Consider the following 23383-nt stretch of genomic DNA (forward strand, 5'->3'; position numbering starts at 1 on the left):
TAATTACAGCTTAAAAATTAATTAATCGTAATTAATTGCAATTCAAACCATCTATAAAATATGCCATATTTTTCTGTAAATTATTGTTGGAATGGAAAAAAGACACAAGACGGATATATACATTCAACATACGGTACAAAAGTGCTGTATTTGTTTATTGTAACAATAAATCAACAAGATGGCATTAACATTATTAACATTCTGTTAAAGCGATCCATGGATAGAAAGACTTGTAGTTCTTAAAAGATAAATGTTAGTACAAGTTATAGAAATTTTTCTATCAAAACCCCTCTTAATGTTTTCGTTTTAATAAAATTTGTAAAATTTTCAATCAAAAAATAAACTAGTAGCTCGCCATTGTTGATGCCAATAATTACACAATGCTCATGTTGTGCTGAAACCCATAAAAGCAGAGGGCGACAAAACACCGAAAAACACAAGTAACAAGTGGACATTAAACTCTGCTGTCATTGTAATCTGTTTGAGCGGGGCATGTGCGTTAAATGCGTCAAATATTTTAACGTGATTAATTTAAAAAATTAATTACTGCCCGTTAACGCGCTGATTTTGACAGCCCTAGTAATATTACAATGCATGACTTTATTCTTGTAATATGACGACTTTTTACGAGTTCTATGATTTTGACCTCGTAATAGTACTTTAATTTTGTACTAATTTCATAATATCCCACTTTCTGTTACTAATACTTAGATTTTTATCTCGAAATTTCACGCCTTTTTTTTCCTCATACTAATACAGTCCCTGACAAAAGTCGTGTCGCTTATCCATTTTTTACAAACAATTATTAATAACCTGACTTTGAATTATCCAATTGGTTTCAGAAATGGCTCATATGAAAGCTAAGACCCTCCCATATGATGTTGAATGTACAAAAATATATTAGTTTCACTGAAAAAAGATTTATCATTTAATGAAGACATAAAGGTCCAATTTTGGCAAGACCAAAGTTTTGTCGCCGACAGAAAGTTGTGTGAAAGTTGAACAAAAAAATGTACTTCAAATACAAAAATATGTTACATAACATAAGCGAATTAAGTAGTGGTGCTGTGAGATCCAAATTTAATATTTTGTATGACTTCCATGGGCTTGAAGGACTGCATCCATGCGGTTCAGCAAGGATTCATACAATTTATTGATGAAGTCATCAGGAACATCAAAGAAAGCAGTCTTGCATGCCTCCCAGAGTTGATCAACATTCTTGGGTTTCATCTTCCATGCTTCTGCTTTCTTCATGTTCATGTCTGGTGACTGGGCTGGTCAGTCCTGGAGGATCTTGATCTTTGCGTTGAGGAACTTTGAGGTAGAGATTGAAGTATGCCATGGAGCACCATCCTGCTGCAGAATTTGTCCCTTTTTATGGTTAGGAATGTAAGATTTGTTGATATTTAAGACTATTTATGTTGCCTTCCACCTTGCAGATCTCTCACCCCCCCCCATATTGGATCTAATCCAGATCATGATTTTGCCACCACCAAACTTCACTGTTTTCTGAGCTAATCTCGGATCCATGCGGGCTCCAGTAGGTTTCCTGCAATATTTGCAGCGACTGTGGTGTAATTCAATAAAAGATTCATCTGAAAAATCCACCCTTTGCCACTTTTCCATTGGCAAATGCCACACAGTTTTTTAATTGTCTGCACCCTGAGAGATAGTCTGAAATACCAACAAATCTTAGCTGCCTCTTACATTCCTAACCATAAAAAGGGACAAATTCTGCAGCAGGATGGTGCTCCATCGCATACCTCAAAGTTCCTCAAGGCAAAGAAGATCAAGATCCTCCAGGACTGGCCAGCCCAATCACCAGACATGAACAGGATTGAAGAGGAAGCATGGAAGACGAAACCCAAGAATGTTGATCAACTCTGGGAGGCATGCAAGACTGCTTTCTTTGACGTCCCTGATGACTTCATCAATAAATTGTATAAACCCTTGCCGAAGCCCATGGGAGTCATACGAAATGTTAAATTTGGATCTCACAGCACCGCTACTTAATTTGCTTATGTTATGTAACATGGTTTTGTATTTGAAGTACATTTTTTGTCTAATTTTCACACTACTTTCTGTAGGCGACAAAACAAAATTTGACCTTTATGTCTTCATTAAATGATAAATCTTTTTTCAGTGAAACAAATATACTTTTGTTAGGGCTGTCAAACGATTAAAATTTTTAATCGAGTTAATTACAGCTTAAAAATAATCGTAATTAATCGCAATTCAAACCATCTATAAAATATGCCATATTTTTCCGTAAATTATTGTTGGAATGGAAAGATAAGACACAAGACGGGTATATACATTCAACATACGGGACATAAGTACTGTTTTATGTTTATTATAACAATAAATCAACGTTGGCACTAACATTATTAACATTCTCTTAAAGTGATCCATGGATAGAAAGACTTGTAGTTCTTTAGATAAATGTTAGTTCAAGTTATAGAAGTTTTATATTAAAACCCCTCTTAATGTTTTCCATTTATTAACATTTTTAAAAATTTCAATCAAAAAATAAACTAGTAACTCGCCATTGTTGATGTCAATAATTACACCATACTCACTCCCCAAACCCATAAAATCATATGGACCCAAGCGCCAGCAGAGGGCGCCAAGCACCAAAAAACAAGTAACAAGCAGACATTAATTACACTGCTGTCATTTTAATCTGTTTGAGAGGGGCATGTGAGTTAATTGCATCAAATATTTTAACGTGATTAATTTGAAAAATTACCGCCCGTTAACGCGATAATTTTGACAGCCCTAATTTTTGTACATTCAACATCATTTGGGAGGGTCTTAGCTTTCATATGAGCCATTTCTGAAACCAATTGAATCATTAAAAGTCAGGTTATTAGCAATTGTTTCTACAAAATGGATAAGCGACAAGACTTTTGTCAGGGACTGTATAATCTCATAATTTAATTCCCCCCCCAATACTTAATACTACGACTTTAACCTCGCAATTGAGTTTTTCTGTTACGAATACTACTTTGATCTCGTAATTTTCGGCAGGCGCACTAGGCTTTTCGGTGCGAGGCATGGGCAACAGCACGCCTCAGCTGAACCGAAATCTAACCCAAGGAACCCAACTCCCGAGTCACATCCCGCCCACCACCGGGGTCCCCACCATGTCCCTCCATACTCCTCCGTCACCCAGCAGGTAGCTCCGATCGCACGCCTACCGAGCGCCACTGGATCCTTTTCTGATAAGTAACCATTTCTTTGGCTTTAGGGGTTCCTTGCCCATGAACACGAGGAACATGCTGAACCACTCTCAGGTGGGTCAAGGCCTGGGAATGAGCGGAAGAACCAATAGCATGAGCAGCTCGGGTCTGGGGAGCCCCAATCGCAGCTCCCCGAGTATCATCTGTATGCCCAAGCAGCAACCGGCGCGGCAGGCCTTCACTGTAAACAGGTACGTTTGTTGCTGTCGGTGGTGTGTACACTGTTGTTTTTTAATATATTACTGCGATATTATTGCCAACATCAGAATGAAATTTGGTAGGTGTGTTCTATGGGTCAATGCGTGTGGAACCTCGGAGGTATTTTCAGGAATTTCCGCAGGATTAACTCTCGGCTACCGTCGACAGAGAAAGTTAAAATGTATGAATAAACTAGGGCTGTCCCAAACGACTAATTTCCTCCCGATTAGTCAGCCGACTATTTTTACGATTAGTCAACTAATCTAATATATAGACCCTACCCACGTGACGTCACAACTCCGCCCTCCTGACTGGTGCCGCCCAATTGTCCGTCAACACATCGTGTTTACCTGTTACGGCTACGTACATTCCTCCTATTTACGACGTGTTTTTCTGCTCGTTAACATTAATAATCAAAATGGTGAAGGCGTGTGTGGCGGTCGGTTGCAATAACAGAGAAGATAGGCGGAGAAGACGGAGAGACTTGAAGTTCTACCGGATTCCAAGAGACCCGGAGAGAAGAGAGCGAGATGGGCTGCTGCAATTCGACGAGAAAACTGGGCTCCAAACGATTACCACAGATTATGTAGTAGTCATTTTATATCTGGTAAGATGCATTTAATATATATTTAGAGGGTTTTGGGCTGACAACCACAATTAAGATCATTGCTAGGCTAATCGCCGACAACATACACGTATGTATGTAGTGAGAGTGCTATCGCTAAACCTTATAAACATTAAAAGCCTTAGCTCCATTGACAAACGACATGAAATACATTAGACTTGACAGTGGATGTTAGAAAGAACAAAAGATTTTGAATTGAAAATTTCGTAACTTACCTTTCCAAGCACAAGATAGATTCCTGCCGAATTTTCGTGGACGAGGACCTGTTTCACCCAACCAGCAACGAAGTATTTATAAGCCTCCAAGCTCTTGAAGTTTTTCAAATTTTCGTGAGAATAGGCTGATTTTGTGTGGACAAGATAGTTGTAAATATCAGGGTAGCTAGCAGATGTCAGGCAAATACGGCGAAGACAGCGGGTCGAAAAACATCGATTTAGGCATCAAATATGGATCTGGCGAATGGATAAACTGAAGCTTTTCCACATAACGCCTTTTATGCAACGCATCAAGTGAGTTTACGGCATCCGAAAGCACCGGGTCTTCCATGAAATGCATTATAAATTGCTCGATCAATTGAGACCATTGATAATACAGACACAAAATGACGGACAAGGGGGCGGAACAATACAGTGATCACGTGATTTTGTGACGTCGGTGGGTAGGGCCTATACTGAATGTATTTTTTGTAATACTTTTGATTGGGAGTGAGCGTAGGACATGACTGTATAGTTTATAGAAGGATACACATTATCGGTAACGGCTAATTGGTGAAAATGTTAGTTGATGCATGATTAAAAAATTAATTTTCAAATTGGTCAGAAAATAGTCATGTTTAGTATCAACTCGATTGGGAATGAACGTGGGACATGACCTTATAATTTATAGAAGGATACGCATTATCGGTAACGGCTAATCGGCAAAAGTGGTAATTGATACTTGATTCAAAACCAATTTTCAAATCGGTTAGAAAATAGTCACGTTTGGTATCAAATCGATTGCGTGTGAGCGTAGGACATGACTATATAGTTTATAGAAGGATACACATCATGGGGCGTGGCTCAGTGGTAGACTAGTTGTCCCCCACAACCCAGAGGTTGTGGGTTCAATTCTCCGACCTGATGAACTCGTCTCAGTGTCCTTGAGCAAGACACTGAACCCCCACGTTGCTCCTGGTGCTGCGTCACCAGTAGGTGGATGGTGAGATAGTGTAAAGCGCTTTGAGCGCCTTGAAAGGTGGAAAAGCGCTATATAAGTATAACACCATTTACTAGTAACGGCTAATCGGTGAAATTCAGCCAAACTATGAAAAAAAAACTGCGACTTATAGTCCGAAAAATATGGTAATTAAAAGACAGTCAATTTTGAAAGTCATCAGGGAGTAGTCATGTTTGGTGTCAAATCGATTGCCAGTGAGCGTAGGACATGGCTGTATAGTTTATGGAAGGATACGCTTTATTGGTAATGGCTAATCGACGAAAATAACAGTTGATACTTGATTAAAAAAAACAATCAATTTTCAAATCGGTCAGAGAATATTCATGTTTGGCATCAACTCGATTGGGAGTGAACGTAGGACATGACCTTATGATTTATAGAAGGATACGCATTATCGGTAACGGCTAATCGGCAAAAGTGGTAATTGATAATTGATTAAAAACCAATCAATTTTCAAATCGGTTAGAAAATAGTCATGTTTGGTGTTAAATCAATTGTGAGTGAGCGTAGGGCCTGACTGTATACTTGTAGAAGGATACGCATTATCGGTAATGGCTAATCGGCGAAAATGTTGATACGTGATAAAAAAGTCAGTTTTTAAATTGTTCAAAAATAGTCGTGTTTGGTGTCAGACTGATTGGAAGTGAGCATAAGACACAGCTCTCACTTAACAGAAAGCTACGCATTAGCGGTAATGGTTAATCGACAAAAATGTTAATAATAAAAATCCAATCAGTTTTCAAATTGGTCAGCAAATAGTCGTGTTTGGTATCAAATCGATGGGGAGTACAAGTAGAATACAACTGTACACTTGATGGAATGATAATGCAGGTCAGTGTGTACGGTCGGAACCCTCAGCCTCTAATAGCGCATTGGTGCATGCTATTTAGAATTGGTGAAAATGTACAGTCTCTAATTTGGGTTGTTTTTCCACCCGGACGCAGCATGTCAGGATTCGGAATGAACCGCAACCAGGCTTTTGGGATGAACAATTCATTATCAAGCAATATCTTTAACGGCACAGGTCAGTCCGTTCAAGCAAAGTCAATGAGGAAAATGGCTTATTGAATGACATTCTGGCACTCGCGGCAGATGGGAGCGAAAACCTGGCCGGGCTGGATTTGTCCGATTTCCCGGCGTTGGCGGACAGGAGTCGGAGGGAAGGAAGCGGAAACCCCACCACGGTGCTCAACCCGCTGGCTGGAAGAGCGCCTTATGGTAGGCTACAGACTCGACAAGAGGAAGAAAAAGATGTTTTCTTCTTTTAAATGGGGGGAAAAAAACAATTCAATTAAAAAAAAAAACATGCTTAATCTTTTTTTGATCATAAATACAATGCTAACTCATTATTTTATGTTATTTGTTATATGACAGTAAAAATATGCATTTTTGTATTGAATATTTTATAAAACTGGTCATAAACATACAATAGTAACTTATTATTTTTTCTTTTTCTTTTTTTAATTGATTGAATATTTAATATGTAATATACATAAAAAATATAAATAGCATAAAAATATTGTTGATTTTTTTTTTAAGAATTGAAAAATCAAAGTTAAAAAATCAATTCAATAAAAAATGTACAGTACATATTTTGTCTTTGTATTAAATATTTTATAAATTGATCATAACACAAATTTTGAATTCATTGAATAGTTCATGTGTACTATACATAAAATGTAAAAAAAAAAATGTCCTTTTAAATGGAAAATTTCAAGTGAAAAAATAAAAAAAATAAAAAAATCAAAAATGAAATGGTAACTATTTTAACAATAGTTAAATTATATGTACTTTTGAAACTATTAAAGAGTTCATATGTAATATACATACAGAAATATGTATTATATAGCAACTTTTATTTATATTTTGTTTTTGAAACTTGAATAGTTAATAAGTAATAATCATAAAATATTGTATGTAAATACATTATATTACATTAATAACAATTAGAGACTAACATTTTAACAATTATAATTTTTATAGAATAAGTTTATATCAAGTTTTTGAAGTTATTGAATTTAGACTAGCCTTATGGTAGGCTGATGAGTGAAAGAATTAATATTTAATAATAGCATAATATTAAACATTTATTTAAAAAGGAAAACTAAATTTTAAATGTTTTCAATTTTTTTCTTTAATTTATAAAACTAATAATACAATCAATATCGTTACATTTAAAAAAAAGATAAAAATTAAATTTAATCAAATCAAAAATGTGATCAACTTAAATGTAATTAAAATTAATTCAATTAAAGACATCAAATTAAAGGAGACATTTAAGAATAAGTGAATAAAAATAACAAAAATTAAATAAAAAGTAACAACCCCCCCAACTTTAAAACTAAGTGAATAAAAATAACAAAAATAAAAAGTAACAATCGCTCCCCCCCAATTTTCTTTTAGTTTCCAAAAATACATTTTTCCCTGAAAAAAACAAAGATGATTAATTTTTAATTAATGTTTTTTTTTTTCTTTTTTTTTGCGTTTGACCCCAACCAAGTGGGCATGGTGACCAAACCATCAACAGAACAAACACAGGATTTCTCCATCCACAACGAGGACTTCCCCGCGCTGCCCGGCCCCAACTACAAGGACCCCTCGTTGACAGGCGACGACAACAAAACCGTAAGCGCCCGTCACCTCCGCTCGCCGCCCGCCTTCCTTTCTGATCCTGTCTCTTGTCCTACTCAGAACTTGAACTCCACGAGCAAGAGCGCATCCAGCACAGACGGGCCCAAATTTCCCGGAGACAAGACGGCTTCGGCGCAGAACAACAACCAGAAAAAAGGGATCCAGGTCTTGCCTGACGGTGAGCGAGCGAGCGCTCTCTATTTCTCACAGGAGAGGTCAGAAAATCAACTTGTGATTTTTCAGGTCGGGTGACCAACATTCCTTCGGGCATGGTGACGGACCAGTTCGGCATGATCGGCCTCTTGACGTTCATCCGGGCGGCGGAAACGGATCCCGGGATGGTCCACTTGGCGCTGGGGAGCGACCTCACAACGCTGGGGCTGAATTTAAACTCGCCAGAGTACGACGGCTAACGTTTTTTGGCTAACGCGCTAGTGCTTTACGATATAATGATATTGATTAGAGGTGGGAATCTTGTGGAACCTAACAATTCGATTACGGTTCAGAGGCTACGATTCGATTATAAATCGATTATTGATGCACCCCTTCAGCTATTGGCCGCTTTTAATGTTTCGTATATTAGTTGCAAAAATTGTACAAAAATAATCTCGGACTTAAATAACTTGATAGTGAAATAGCAGTTTAACAGTTAAAAACTATATAAAATACTCAAGTCCCCATTATCAGGCATGAACATCTCTCACCTTTCGGCCAAATTCGCCAGGAATTGACCTGGGAATCACCCAAATGAATAGGCAGTGACTCAAACTCAACAGGAAATGACCTGTAAATGCTCTGAAAATCGGACGGAATGACTGTGAATGCTGTGGTTTCGACTGAACGTCATTCCCAGTCGAAATGGATTGGGCGTCAAGCACCGTCAATGCAGCCTTAGAGTTAATTGAGACACTATTATGGTGGAAGATTTTGGTAGCGACTTGTTAGTTCCTTTTTATTTTTTTTTAGACATTGACACCTTTTCAAAACGATACCTCGATTCTTGGCAGGCGCATATCGATAACCTTTTGGGATACAAAGTATCAAGATATATCATTTCGATATTTTGTCACACCCTCTACCTCTAATATTGATGGTCAAAACGACATATCGCCTTTTCTTGCAATGCAAATTTCGTCCAGCAGATGGTGCCCAATTTGTGCCGACTTGTCTCATTCCATATTCTGTAATAGGCCTTAACACTAGAAGTCCCAGAGAATTCTGGTACTCCTACTCCAAACAACGATATGGCCTCTCCCCGGAAAACCCAGAGGTGACAAAAATGACCCAAGTGCTTTTGAATTGGCAAGTCGTTGTCGGACAGACAACAGTAGACATACATTAACTTCAGACACAGCACAATCCATACTCCATGCCCCTGATTCAGTCCTTCTGAACTATAGACACAATTCCTGCTTTACACTCAAATTGCAGTTCTAAAATGCTTTTTTTTTTTTTCTTCAAAGCAGTGTACACATTTGGGCCATTCTTTCTGTCATTATGTGTGGAGTATAGGAGAAGTTAATTAAAAAATATGTAAAACGTGTCAAACTTCATAAATAAATGTAGCTTGACTTGAACTGACACAAACTATCACGAGTCACGGAGGAGAGGCCAAATCAGCCATTGCTAGGGAATATTAGGAGTGTTTGTCTTGGGAAAGGCCAAGTCGGCCTTGGCTGGGTTTTCTAGTGTTAAGAGTCATTTTTCACCAAACCATAACTAGGCATGTGCTGGTTACCGGTTTCACGGTTTACCGTGGTGTGAAAACGTCGCGGTTTCAAAACCACTCAAATTTTCCGTCAGACCGTAGGACGGTATTCGCTATTTTTCCTGTGTCAAAAATGGAGCCAGAAGTGGCTTGGCGCAGCAGCGCTCACCCCCTCCCGTTTGTTGCTGTGTGTGAGAGTGACGCTGTCGGCTACACAGCCAGCTAACCCAAAAACAATTACTCCAAACATAAGGCGTACTGTTCTTCAATTTATTGAGCTCTCAAATCGTGGTAAGTTTGATATACAAAATGAATACATTTAAAATGTACATTTAGATTTTTCCATGTGAGTAGCTTCCACAGATTAGCACCATGGAAAAAGTTCACCAAAAACAAAACACACATTTTCCTTTAAAATTCAATATACAAACTAAGTAAAAGCTTAAAAAGATTAATGTTAGCCTAGGCTCAGCTGGGAGAGCAACTTCGTTGAGTGTTACAGCCGCAGAGTGAGAAAACAAGCTTGATTCGCTTGAATGAAGGGGAAAAAGTGATAGCATCAAGGATCGCTAATTGTGAACGATGATCTTGCCCTTAGCACAAATCCACGTTCGCTGGATCAAGGTGAGGTCTCACTCCTAATGTGTTTTTTTTAATTTAATTTAATTTTTTTATGAAACCTTTCCACAACAATATTGACATTTTAACTAACTTATACATTTTTACCTAACTTATGAATTCCTTATGTTCTTTTTAACACAAAGGCATGACATCATGTAGACTAGAGTTGACACAGTGGCTGAAAATGGCGAAACTTCACTTAAGCTTTTCCACCCTCAAAAAAAAAAAGTCATGCAGTATAAATTTTCAAAAAATTTATTCAGAAGTGTTTTTACTTTATAGAAATTATTTTGTTCTAGCTGTAATCTTGTGCAACTTGAGCTGTGGCTGTGAGTATAGTCTATAAGTTATATTTATTTTAATTTTATTTCAAATATTTTTTTATTGATAAGTTATTTTAACAATATATTCATGTTCCAATTTGCAACTATGGTCTGAAAAAAAAAATCCTGTTCAATGGAAAAGTTTTTTTTTTTTTAAACCATACATCTCAAAATTTTTGGGCGCTATAATTGCAATACCGTGATACCGCGGTATTTTTGCTCACGGTTATCGTACCGTCAAAATCTCATACCGGCACATGCCTAATCATAACTAATATATAATATGGTGACACATGGACATTTTGATATAAATTGGCCCATATCGTGATAAGCACTTGTAGCATGTTACTGTCAATTAACTGTTCGCTCTCCCCATAGAAACTTGTACCCAAAATTTGCGTCCCCTTGGGCGTCGGCACCGTGTCGACCGCAAGATATTGGTAAGACTGCAACCAATATGTATGTAATCATATACTAGTCCTTCTCAAAAATTAGCATATTGTAATAAAGTTCATTATTTTCTGTAATGTACTGATAAACATTAGACTTTCATATATTTTAGATTCATTCCACACTACTGAAGTAGTTCAAACCTTTTATTGTTTTAATATTAATGATTTTGGTAACCCCCCCCCCCCCCCCCCCCAAAAAAAAAAAAAAAATCCCTATCAAAAAAAATTTGCATGTTTCATCTGACCAATACAAAAAATGTCAACCTTCAATTCATTATATCAGCTATGCACTCAATACTTGGTCGGGAGTCCTTTTGTAGAAATGACTGCTTCAATGCGGCGTGGCATGGAGGCAATCAGCCTGTGGCACTGCTGAGGTGTTATGGATATGGATTAATCAAGTAATCGGATAAAACATATTTTTAGGTGAAGAGCAATTATAAATATACATGAGAAAACAATACATTTCATCCAATATTGAACCATTTTCAGTCAATGTCTTTATTTTCGATGTACATTGTTGAAAACAGCCAAAAATTGCATCTCAGATGTAACTAGAATAAAGATTCTCTGCTTTCCCTCAAAACGTTTTTAGATCTTATAAAATATATATATATTAGGGTTGTTCCGATCATGTTTTTTTGCTCCCGATCGTTTTAGTTTGAGTATCTGCCGATCCCGATATTTCCCGATCCGATTGCTTTTTTTTTTGCTCCCGATTCAATTCCAATCATTCCCAATAATTTTTCCCGATCATATACATTTTGGCAATGCATTAAGAAAAAAATGAATAAAACTCGGGCGAATACATACATTCAACATACAGTACATAAGTACTGTATTTGTTTATTATGACAATAAATCCTCAAGATGGCATTTACATTATTAACATTCTGTGAGAGGGATCCACGGATAGAAAGACTTGTGACTTTGTATAGTGTGACTAAATATTGCCATCCAGTGTATTTGTTGAGCTTTCAGTAAACTATACTGTAGCAATTCCCAAATGCATGATGGGAAGTGGAACCTTGACTGTGCGTCGTGCTACCAATTGATCTACAGTATCTTCTCTGCGTTGGGAAATAACATAAGGTGTTAAGAAAAAGATCAATTGCTACCTTGCTTCCCCACATTGCTTCCCATGATATTTCTAATCGTAGGGAGAGGGATTGTAAGGCTTTAGCCAATTAAAAAAAGGCTCCAAAATTCACTCTACTCAGTTTACGCTGCCTTTTATCTCTCTATATGGGTAAAACGGCGCCATTACAGATTGAGCGCGACAATGCGTGAGTGGGTCGTGCAGCGCATGCATTAATTGCGTTAAATATTTTAACATGATACATTTTTTAAAAATTAACTACCGCCGTTATTGGGATAAATTTGATAACCCTACCTTAAGCCTAAACTAAAGACTCTGGATGAGTAACTTATTATGTCTGTAACATTAAATACAATTAGAAAATGATTTAATTAAAAAAAAAAAAAAAAAAAATTAAAAAGGCATGGCCGATACTTTTTTGCCCATGCCGATACTTTGAAAATGACGTGATCGGATGCCGATCGATCGGGACATCTTTAATTTTATATTATAATATATATTTATGTAATTTATATTTATACAAATACTAAATATGCCATTATGCTTGATAACACACATCACTTAAAAGTTAAGTGTTTTTCCCACGTGTTTCAATTGAATTTCTATTGGTGTCAAGCCAGTTTTAAGTTCTCGTTAAGTTTTAAGTGAGTCTAAACTGTAAATCCTGATAGGAGCACATTAGGGACCAGTGCTACTTGGTGTTTTATCCAGCAATGACTACTGAGCTAAAATTGATAGTTAGCATTATTAAGTTTTTATTTTACACCCTCATAACTCTACAGTGCTATCTTTTCACAGATTAAATAAAGCCTGTATGTAAGACACGTTAGCCACGCATTGACAGTGGTCATAATTAATAGAAACCTAGCCCTCCACAAGGCTAACGTTACGTGAGCGAGTGACAGTAACAATCTTATTTACAGTATTAGTGCTTAGCGCTCTACTGCTTTAAGATGGCGGCTGTTTACAAACGCCACTGACTGTCATTTCGCATCTAGTTCAACATACATGTGATCGCTATGAGACGCATCAGATGCTACCTGCTACCACAGTAGCATCATGGGGGCTAGTTTTTAGGAACGTTGTTGTCGTTTGTAGCGGCTGTTGGCTGCATTGTTTTTTGTTTTTTTTTAAATTGCTTCTTCCTCTACGCACGTAACATCAGCGTGTTGTCCCGCATTAAAAGTATTCCGGGCAAAACGTGATGCTTAGAGCTGTGAAAATTAAACGATTACTCGAGGTGAATAAAATTACTCATATCCATTTTTAAACTCGAGTTACTCGCGTTGCTCGAGTACTTGTTTCAGCTCTAATACTTGGATAGTGGTCTTAAGCCCATCCACAGTGTTGGGTCTGGTGTCTCTCAACTTCCTCTATGGGGTTTAGGTCAGGAGAGTTGGCAGGCCATTTGAGCACAGTAATGCCATGGTCAGCAAACCATTCACCAGTGGTTTTGGCACTGTGAGCAGGTGCTGAAAAATGAAATCTTCATCTCCATAAAGCTTTTCAGCAGATGGAAGCATGAAGTGCTCCAAAATTTCCCGATAGCTAGCTGCATTGACCAAAACCAGCAGCTGACATGGCACCCCAGACTGACATCACTGATTGTGGGTACTTGACACTGGACTGGAGGCATTTTGGCATTTCCTTCTCCCCAGTCTTCCTCCAAACTCTGGCACCTTGATTTCCGAATGACATGCAAAATTTGCTTTCATCTGAAGAAAGTACTTTGGACCACTGAGCAACAGTCCAGTGCTGCTTCTCTGTAGCCCAGGTCAGGCGCTTCTGCCGCTGTTTCAGGTTCAAAAGTGGCTTCACCTGGGGAATATGGCACCTGTAACCCATTTCCAGCACACGCCTGTGCACGGTGGCTCTGGATGTTTCTACTCCAGACTCAGTCCACTGTTTCTGCAGGTCCTCCAAGTTCTGGAATCTGCCCTTCTTCGCAATCTTTCTCAGGGTGCGATCACCTCTCCTGGTTTTGCAGCATTTCCTGCCACACTTTTGCCTTCCCACTGAGGTGCCTTGATACAGCACTATGGGAACAGCCTAACTGCTCAGAAATGTCCTGTGTCCTAGCCTCTTGCTTTAGGGTGTCAATGATGGCCTTCTGGACAGCAGTCAGGTCGGCAGTCTTGCCCATGATTGCAGTTTTGAGTCATGAATCAAGCTGGGAGTTTTTAAAAGCCTCAGGAATCTTTCGCGGGTGTTTTGAGTTAATTCGTTGATTCAGATGATTAGGTTAGTAGCTTCTTTAGAGTACCTTTTCATGATATGCTAATTTTTTGAGATGGGAATTTTTGTTTTTTCTCGACTTTTTTTTTTTTTGCCAAAATCATCAATACTAAAACAATAAAAGACTTGAACTACTTCAGTTGTGTGTAATGAATCCAAAATATATGAAAGCCTAATGTTTATCAGTACATTGCAGAAAATAATAAACTTTTATCTCAACATGCTAATTTTTTTAGAAGGACCTGTATATGTGTGTGTGTCTGTTTTGTAATACTCTTTTTGCTGTTTGTGTAGACTTCCACGTTCCATCAGAGTACTTGACCAACATCCACATAAGGGACAAGGTAATGCAATCTTTTTCTGACATTTATTTTCATTTTTAATGAAAAAAAAAGTACATTTTTTTAAAATTGTTATCTATAAAATAGTTATCTCATTAACTGTCTTTGACGGGAATGTCACATAGTGCTGCAACGATTAACTTGAGGAATTCAATTAGGAAAAAAAAAAAAAGCTTCGAATCAAATTTTGCCGCTTCGAGTTTTAGTTGAATTAGGGATGTTGTAATGGTTTGTTTAAAAAATGTTTGCATTTAGTATTATTGATTTGGGTGGATACACTGCCCTCTAGTGGCAATAGTGAATATGGCATAACTCATTTAACATGGCTAGTTTCAGCTGCTCCCTGTTAAGGCTAACATAAGGTTAGTTTTTGTTTGAGCTCATGTTTTTTTATGTGTTTGTAATTGAGTTTATAGGTCAATTTAGTTCTTTTTTTGTGGCAATATGTGTTTGAACAATTTTTAAGAGCATTGTAAAAAAAAAAAAAAAAAAAAAAAAAAAAATTAGCATTTTACAGCATTGAAGCTCGCGGACTTTTGGTATGCAAATTAGCCAATTGTTGTTTTGTTGTACCTCGAGCCTCATTTTATTATCATGCCTGAAAATTAATTTAAAATACCAGAGCTTAGCCTCAAACTGTAAACAAAAAAATATGCATATTTTTTTGTTGCTACTCATTTAACATGGTCTGAACAAGGAGGGAGCAGCTAGATTCAGCCAAGATAAGTTGTTTTTGTTTGCGCTAACGTTTTTTATGCATTCCTAATTTAGTTTATGGGTGTATTTAGTTGTTTTATTTATTTATAAAAAAATGATATAATGATATATATATATATATATATATATATATATATATATGTATACAGTACTGTGCAAAAGTTTTAGGCAGGACACCTGCCTAAAACTTTTGCACAGTACTGTATATTTTTATTATATTATGTATATACAGGATTTACTGTATGTATATATTTTCCCCAAGTGGAAGCTTCCATGATCCTAATAAATTTAATAATTAAAAAAAGTTATATATACAGTACTGTATAACTTTTTTGTTTACAGTTTGAGGCTAAGCTTGGATATTTTAAATGATTTTTCAGGCATGAAAATCACCATTTGGCAAAATTCGCCATTTTGAAGTCAAAAAAGGTCACCTCCGTGAATTGTGTGGATCCAAGGAGAACATTTTTTTTGGGGGGGGGAGGGGGGTCGGAAGATTTTTTAAAAAAATGTTGGACGCTTGGCATGCAAGCGGGGGACGCGGCACAATGCCAAAAAAGCACACCATAGTGGCCAAAACATTGACTTATTTCAACGAAACAGGAGGGCAGTGAGTCCATTTATCGCACGGGAAATTAAAATGAGGGCGCTCATTTTCACGGCTGCGTTTTATCGCCTCACGTACGCATACATTTGTGGGTGGGTGCTGAAGGCATATGAGACTACAGTTCCTTTCACACATGTATATTGGTCATCAACATGCCATAGACTTAAAGTTCGGACATACAAAATAAGGAAACAAATCTATATTAAACACTGTAAACGTTAGCATTGCTACATTGAGGCTAATGGGGGGGGGGCAACCTACTTTAGCCTGCTATAAAACATTGGCAGTCTTCTCCAAAACGCAAATTTGCGGTTAAAAGTTTACACTTCAAAAATGAAAAATCACTGGTTAACAGCATTTGCAAACGAAAAAAAGTGATTACTGCCACCACATGCAATGAAAAAAAAAAAAAAAAAAAGTTTTTTTTTTTTTTTTTTTTTTGCAGAGTGTAAATCTTACAGTTAGCGGTTTAGTGAACGTACTTCCGGTGAACATTTCAAAATGAAAGCAAGTCATGTTCGCCATATAAATCACGATTTCTGGAGTTAATCCCACATATTTAAGATTCTACACTAAGAATAGCTTTAAAATGACACCCTTTACGGAAAATCGGATTGGCAATGAATAATTATACTACTATTGCATATACCGTATTTTTTGGACTATAAATCGCACCTGAGTATAAGTCGCACTAGCCATAAAATGCCCAACGAAGAGGAAAAAAGGAAAAAAGATATGTCATCTTGAAAGGCAATTTAAAATAAAAATACAATAGAGAACAACATAAATAATAAATAATAATAATATATTATTATTATAATAATAAGTGTACAATATAATATGATATAAGTGTTATATGATGCATGAACAACGAAATGCTAACGTGGCCGGTATGTTTGCGTAACATAGCTATTAAGAGTTATTCAGATAACTATAGCATAAACATAACATGCTAACAAGTTCACCAAACCATCAGTGTCACTCCAAAACACCAAAATAACATATGAAATGATATAATAATATGTTAATAATTCCACACAAGTCGCTCCAGAGTCGCACCCCCAGCCAAACTATGAAAAAAAACTGTGACTTATAGTCCAAAAAATACGGTAGTAGTGTACTATAATATTAATGCTAAATATAATTTTTAAAATTTTTATGTTGGAAAGGCAAAGTTTGCCAAGATTGCACTTTCAAAAGAGCATTAAACCTGAATGCAAAATAAAATTCTCAAGTGTTTCTTCAAGCTATGCAGATTTTTACTTTCATTTTTAAAATAACATTGAAATACTTGAGCTTAGCCTCAAACGGTATAAAAAAAAAAAACAATGATGTATAAAAAAAAAAACAATGATCTAAGTATGAAAAAAGAACAACTGACTAACTTGCATAGCAAAAGTCCGCTAAGTTAAATGCTATAGAATGCTAACCTTTTTTTTTTTTTTTTTTTTTTTACACTTCTCTTAACAAATCGTTCATATTCCCACAAAAAACTGCTAAATATACCCATAAAGTAAATTAAGAATGCGTAAAAAAAAAACGTAATAGCCCAAACAAAAACTTAACTTGGTCTTAACAAGGAGCAGCAGGATTCAGCCATGTTAAATGAGTAGCATCGTATTCACTGTTGCCACTAGAGGGGAGTGTATCCACCCAAATCAATAAAAATAAATGCAAACACTTTCAAAACAAACCATTACAATGCCACGAATACTCAAAGCAGAAAAATTTCATTTGAAACTTTTTTTCCTAATCGAATTACTCGAGTTAATCGATTGATCATTGCAGAGCTCACTAGTTGATAGATTAATCGATAGCTACAGGCCTAATGTCATATTAAACATCCTGTAATTTTGCTTATAACTCAAGAACCGAGAAAGGGATTATCTTAACTCGCAATTCTCTGACTTGCAGCTGGCCGCCATTAAGCTATCTCGATATGGCGAAGACTTATTGTTCTACTTGTATTACATGAACGGCGGCGACTTGCTTCAGCTGCTGGCGTCTGTCGAACTGTGAGTAGACGGCTTAACCCAAACCCGCCCAATTTTGCGCTAACCCCAATTTCGCTCTAGCTTTAACCGGGACTGGCGCTACCACAAAGAAGAGCGACTTTGGATCACGCGAGCGCCCGGCATGGAGCCCACGCTCAAGACCAACGCTTACGAAAGAGGCACCTACTACTTTTTCGATTGTCTTAACTGGAGAAAAGTGGCCAAGGTACATCACCGCATCCCAGCTGTTTGAAAAATGGAACAAATGCAACTCTAAAAATCAAAAACATTGACATTAAAAAGCAAAAATATGACTTGGACGATAAAAATCAACAAATTTGGTGCTAAAAACGGACAACTCTATCTTAAAACGCAAATGACTTTTCAAATTTTATGTTGCAAACTAGCAACTTTTATGTCAGATTGCAATGACTGACGAAAAATTTCGCGTTATGACGCAAACGATTAAAACCTAGCAACTATCATGTTATTCAGAAGATTCATAAGATTGATTTTTTGTCGCTTTTTTAAAAAGCTGAACTTTTTGTCACTTTTTAACATCAAACTTGTGACTTCTTGACATTAAATGGTTTGTTTTATTACGAAAGCTGTTGCTTTTCAACGTTAAACTTGTCGCTTTTAAATGTCAAATTTGACACTTTTTAACGTCAAACACGATGCTTTTTTTTTTTTAACATCGCTTTTTAAGTTCAAAGTTGTCGCTTTTCGACATCAAACATGTTGCTTTTTTTTACGTCAAACGTCGCTTTTTTAACGTGAAAAATGTCACTTTTCAATGTCAAATTTGCCGCTTTTCAAAGTCAAACATGTCGCTTCCTAACGTCAAACATGTCACTTTCTAACATCAAACTTGTCGCTTTTCAATATCAAGCATGTCGCTTTTTTTAATGTTGAACTTCTCTTTTAAATGTCAAACATGTCGTTTTTTTAACGTCAAACATATTGCTTTTTACGTCAAACTTGTTGCTTTTCTACATCAAATTTATCGCTTTTTAACGTCAAACTTGTCGCTTGTCAACGTCAAATTTGGCGTTTTTTAACATCAAACATAATGTTTTTTATCGTCAAACTTGTTGCTTCTTGACATTAAATGGTTTGTTTTATTACGAAAGCTGTTGCTTTTCAACGTTAAACTTGTCGCTTTTAAATGTCAAATTTGACACTTTTTAACGTCAAACACGATGCTTTTTTTTTTTAACATCGCTTTTTAAGTTCAAAGTTGTCGCTTTTCGACATCAAACATGTTGCTTTTTTTTTTTACGTCAAACTTGACGGTTTTAAGGTCAAATGTCGCTTTTTTAACGTGAAAAATGTCACTTTTCAATGTCAAATTTGCCGCTTTTCAAAGTCAAACATGTCGCTTCCTAACGTCAAACATGTCACTTTCTAACATCAAACTTGTCGCTTTTCAATATCAAGCATGTCGCTTTTTTTAATGTTGAACTTCTCTTTTAAATGTCAAACATGTCGTTTTTTTAACGTCAAACATATTGCTTTTTACGTCAAACTTGTTGCTTTTCTACATCAAATTTATCGCTTTTTAACGTCAAACTTGTCGCTTGTCAACGTCAAATTTGGCGTTTTTTAACATCAAACATAATGTTTTTTATCGTCAAACTTGTTGCTTCTTGACATTAAATGGTTTGTTTTATTACGAAAGCTGTTGCTTTTCAACGTTAAACTTGTCGCTTTTAAATGTCAAATTTGACACTTTTTAACGTCAAACACGATGCTTTTTTTTTTTAACATCGCTTTTTAAGTTCAAAGTTGTCGCTTTTCGACATCAAACATGTTGCTTTTTTTTTTTACGTCAAACTTGACGGTTTTAAGGTCAAATGTCGCTTTTTTAACGTGAAAAATGTCACTTTTCAATGTCAAATTTGCCGCTTTTCAAAGTCAAACATGTCGCTTCCTAACGTCAAACATGTCACTTTCTAACATCAAACTTGTCGCTTTTCAATATCAAGCATGTCGCTTTTTTTAATGTTGAACTTCTCTTTTAAATGTCAAACATGTCGTCTTTTTAACGTCAAACATTGCTTTTTACGTCAAACTTGTTGCTTTTCTACATCAAATTTATCGCTTTTTAACGTCAAACTTGTCGCTTGTCAACGTCAAATTTGGCGTTTTTTAACATCAAACATAATGTTTTTTATCGTCAAACTTGTTGCTTTTTATCGTTAAACTTGTTGCTTTTTAACGTCAAACGTGGCTTTTTTAATGTCAAACAACACTTTTTAACGTCAAACTTGTTGCTTTTTTTTTTAAATGTCAAACTTGTCGCTTTTCACTATCAAATTTGGCACTTTTTTAACATCATACTTATCGTTTTTTTTAACGATAAGTATAACGCTTTTCTACATGTTGCTTTTTTTTTTTACGTCAAACTTGACAGTTTTTACCATCAAACTTGTCGGGGTTTTTTTTTTTTACGTCAAACTTGTCGTTTTTTGTCAAACTTGTCGCTTTACAATGTTAAACGTGTTGTTTTTTTAATGTCAAATTTGTTTTTCTATGTCAGACGTCACTTTTTTTAACATCAACCTTGTCACATTTAAACGTCACCTTCGTCGCTTTTTTAACGTCAAACATGTCAAATTTTTTTTTAAAACGCCAAACTTGTTGCTTTTTAACGTCAAACTTCCCACTTTTAAATGTCACCCTCATCACTTTTTTTAACGTCAACCCTAACCCTTATTGTCAAACCTGTCACCTTTCAATGTCAAACTTGTCGGTTTTTTTAAATGTCAAATTTGTTGTTTTTTATGTCAAATGTCACTTTTTTTTTACATCAAATTGTCACTTTTAAATGTCACCCTCGTTGATTTTTTAACGTCAAACATGTCAATTTATGTTTTATGTCAAAACTCACTTTTGAACTTCAAACATGTCGTTTTTTTTTTTTTTTAACGTCAAACTTGTTGCTTTTCTACGTCGAATTTGGCGTTTCAATGTTAAACATGTCGTTTTATTAACGTCAAATTTGTTTTTTGTCAAACGTCACTTTTTTTTTTAACATCAAACTTGTCACATTTAAACGTCACCTTCGTCGGTTTTTTTAACGTCGAACATGTTTTTTTTTTTTTTACGTCAAACTTGTTGCTTTTTAACGTCAAACTTGCCCCTTTTAAATGTCACCCTCGTCACTTTTTTTAACGTCAAACATGTCGATTTTTTTTTTTTTTTACGTCGGAACGTCGCTTTTTAACTTCAAACATGTCGCTTTTTTTACGGCAAACTTGTTGCTTTTCTACATCAAATTTGGCGCTTTTCAACGTCAAGCTTGTCACTTTTAAATGTCACGCTCATTGCTTTTTTAACAATAAACTTTTTCAAATGTCAAACTTGTCGCTTTTCGTCAGACTTGACAATTTTTAACGTCAAAGATTATGCTTTTTTTACTGTCAAACATGTCGTTTTTTTTTAGTGAAACTTGTTTTAAACAAACTTGTCGTTTTTTATGTCAAACTTGTGGGGGTTTTTAACGTCAAATTCGTTTTTTGATGTCAGACGTTACATTTTTTAAACATCAAACTTGTCACATTTAAACGTCACCTTCGTCGTTTTTTTTAACGTCAAACATGTCGATTTTTTTCTTAACGTCAAACTTGCCTCTTTTAAATGTCACCCTCGTCACTTTTTTTAACTTCAAACATGTCGCTTTTTTTACGGCCAACTCGGCACTTTTTTACCTTAAAAATGTTGCTTTTCAATGTCAAACTTGTCGATTTTTAACGTCAAACTTGTCGTTGCCGCTTTATTTTAAAGTAAAAGGTGGCTTTTTTAACGTCAGACTTGTCGTCATTGATGTCAAGTCATCGTATTTTAATGTGAAAGTTGTGACATTCATTTTGACATAACTTTAACGTGAAAGCATTGCTTTTTAACACAAAATTGTTAGAAATGAAACAACGAAATTTTTTACATTTCATGACGGAGGTTGTCAAACGTCAAACTTCTCGCTTTTTAATGTTGTCACAATTCAATGTGAAACTTTTCAACATGAAAGTCATGGTATTTTCACGTGAAATCATCACTTTTTAAAATGAAATTGTTTAGTTTTATGATGGAAGTTGTTCTATTTGAACCGCCACCAGCCCAAATGTCTATTACCATCAAAGTCTGCTTACGAGCTAACGCGAGTGTTTTTTTTTTTGTTTTTTTTTAAACCCTGGCGCTAAAAAAGGAGTTCCACCTGGAGTACGACAAGCTGGAAGAGCGGCCCCACGTGCCAACCACCTACAATTACAACCCGGCCCAGCAGGCCTTCTAAGGCCGTTCCTGCACATGTCCAGGGAGGGCGCCGTTGCGCTTCTGGTTTTTTCCTTCCCGGACCTTTTTTTTCTTTTGTCTCTTGACTGCAGGGGGGAAAAAAGAAAAGAAAAAAAAAGCCACCGTTCCCAAATTTCACATTGCCCAGAACACCAACACTTTAGTTTTTATTCTATTTCTTTGTTTTTTTTGTTGTCTCGTTTGGAGCAGGGTTCCCTCCGTGTTATGTTTACGTGGGAGTCTGACTGAGCCTCACAAAAAAAAGAAAAAAAGCGACCGACCGACCAATGGACGGACGGACGGACAGACGGGAAAAGTTCCAATCCTCAAGTCAAAGAAATGCAATGTTTATTGTTGCACTATATTTAGTAATAAAAGAACACAACATTTCTTTTGTTTCAAGTCCTTTTCTGAACATTGACCTCATTTTAGACGGCAGGACATTCACCTAAGCACCCCAAAAAAGGTCTTATAAGAATGGTGTGTATTTTTTTTTTCTGTGAAAAGATATTCAGGTTGCTACCAAAATCTACTACTAGAATAGCGTCTATGTTAACTCACTGGCTGCCATTGACGGCGCTTGACATCCAATACATTCTGACGGTATTGGACATCTAGTGCTGTCAATGGCACTGAAATCCGGAGTGTTCACATCCAGTCTTATGTCGGCATTCACGGGTGATTTTGAGTCATTTCCCAGTCATTTGGGGACATTTTTCCCTTTTCAGTTAACCCTAAGTCAACAGGAAGTGATTTGTAAATGCCCAAAAAGGAAGTGACTGAATATCAACAGGAGGTGACCTGTAAAATACCTTAAAATCAACAGGAAATGACCCAGGAATGCCTCAAAATCAGGACGTGCCCCCAAATCAACAGGAAGTGACCCATAAATGCCCCAAAAGGAAAAGGAAGTGACTAAATACCAACAGGAAATGCCCCAAAATCAACACGAAGTGACCCGTAAATGCCCCCCCAAAATGGCAACCCAAAATCAACAGGAAGTGACCCAAAAATGCTCCAAAATCAGGAAGTGCCCCCAAATCAATGGGAAGTGACCCGTAAATGCCCCAAAAGGAAAAGGA

General features: G+C 36.3%; 1 protein-coding gene across 2 annotated transcripts in view; it reads left to right on the plus strand.

Annotated features, from left to right (window-relative positions):
• cnot2 (CCR4-NOT transcription complex, subunit 2) overlaps positions 1–22765 on the plus strand; it is a 30727-nt gene extending 7962 nt beyond the window's left edge. For both annotated transcript variants that reach the window (XM_057837340.1, XM_057837341.1), the window contains exons 4-15: positions 3031–3178; positions 3251–3433; positions 6225–6304; positions 6373–6498; positions 7781–7905; positions 7972–8089; positions 8155–8311; positions 10942–11003; positions 14644–14693; positions 17929–18029; positions 18090–18234; positions 22216–22765. In XM_057837340.1, coding sequence (XP_057693323.1) covers positions 3031–3178; positions 3251–3433; positions 6225–6304; positions 6373–6498; positions 7781–7905; positions 7972–8089; positions 8155–8311; positions 10942–11003; positions 14644–14693; positions 17929–18029; positions 18090–18234; positions 22216–22302 — 1382 coding nt within the window. In that variant the 3' untranslated portion in view covers positions 22303–22765. The remainder of the gene's footprint in view (positions 1–3030; positions 3179–3250; positions 3434–6224; positions 6305–6372; positions 6499–7780; positions 7906–7971; positions 8090–8154; positions 8312–10941; positions 11004–14643; positions 14694–17928; positions 18030–18089; positions 18235–22215) is intronic.
• Positions 22766–23383: the final 618 nt, after the last annotated feature.

This window comes from Corythoichthys intestinalis, chromosome 5 (assembly GCF_030265065.1).
Source record: "Corythoichthys intestinalis isolate RoL2023-P3 chromosome 5, ASM3026506v1, whole genome shotgun sequence".
Taxonomy (NCBI): Eukaryota; Metazoa; Chordata; class Actinopteri; order Syngnathiformes; family Syngnathidae; genus Corythoichthys; species Corythoichthys intestinalis.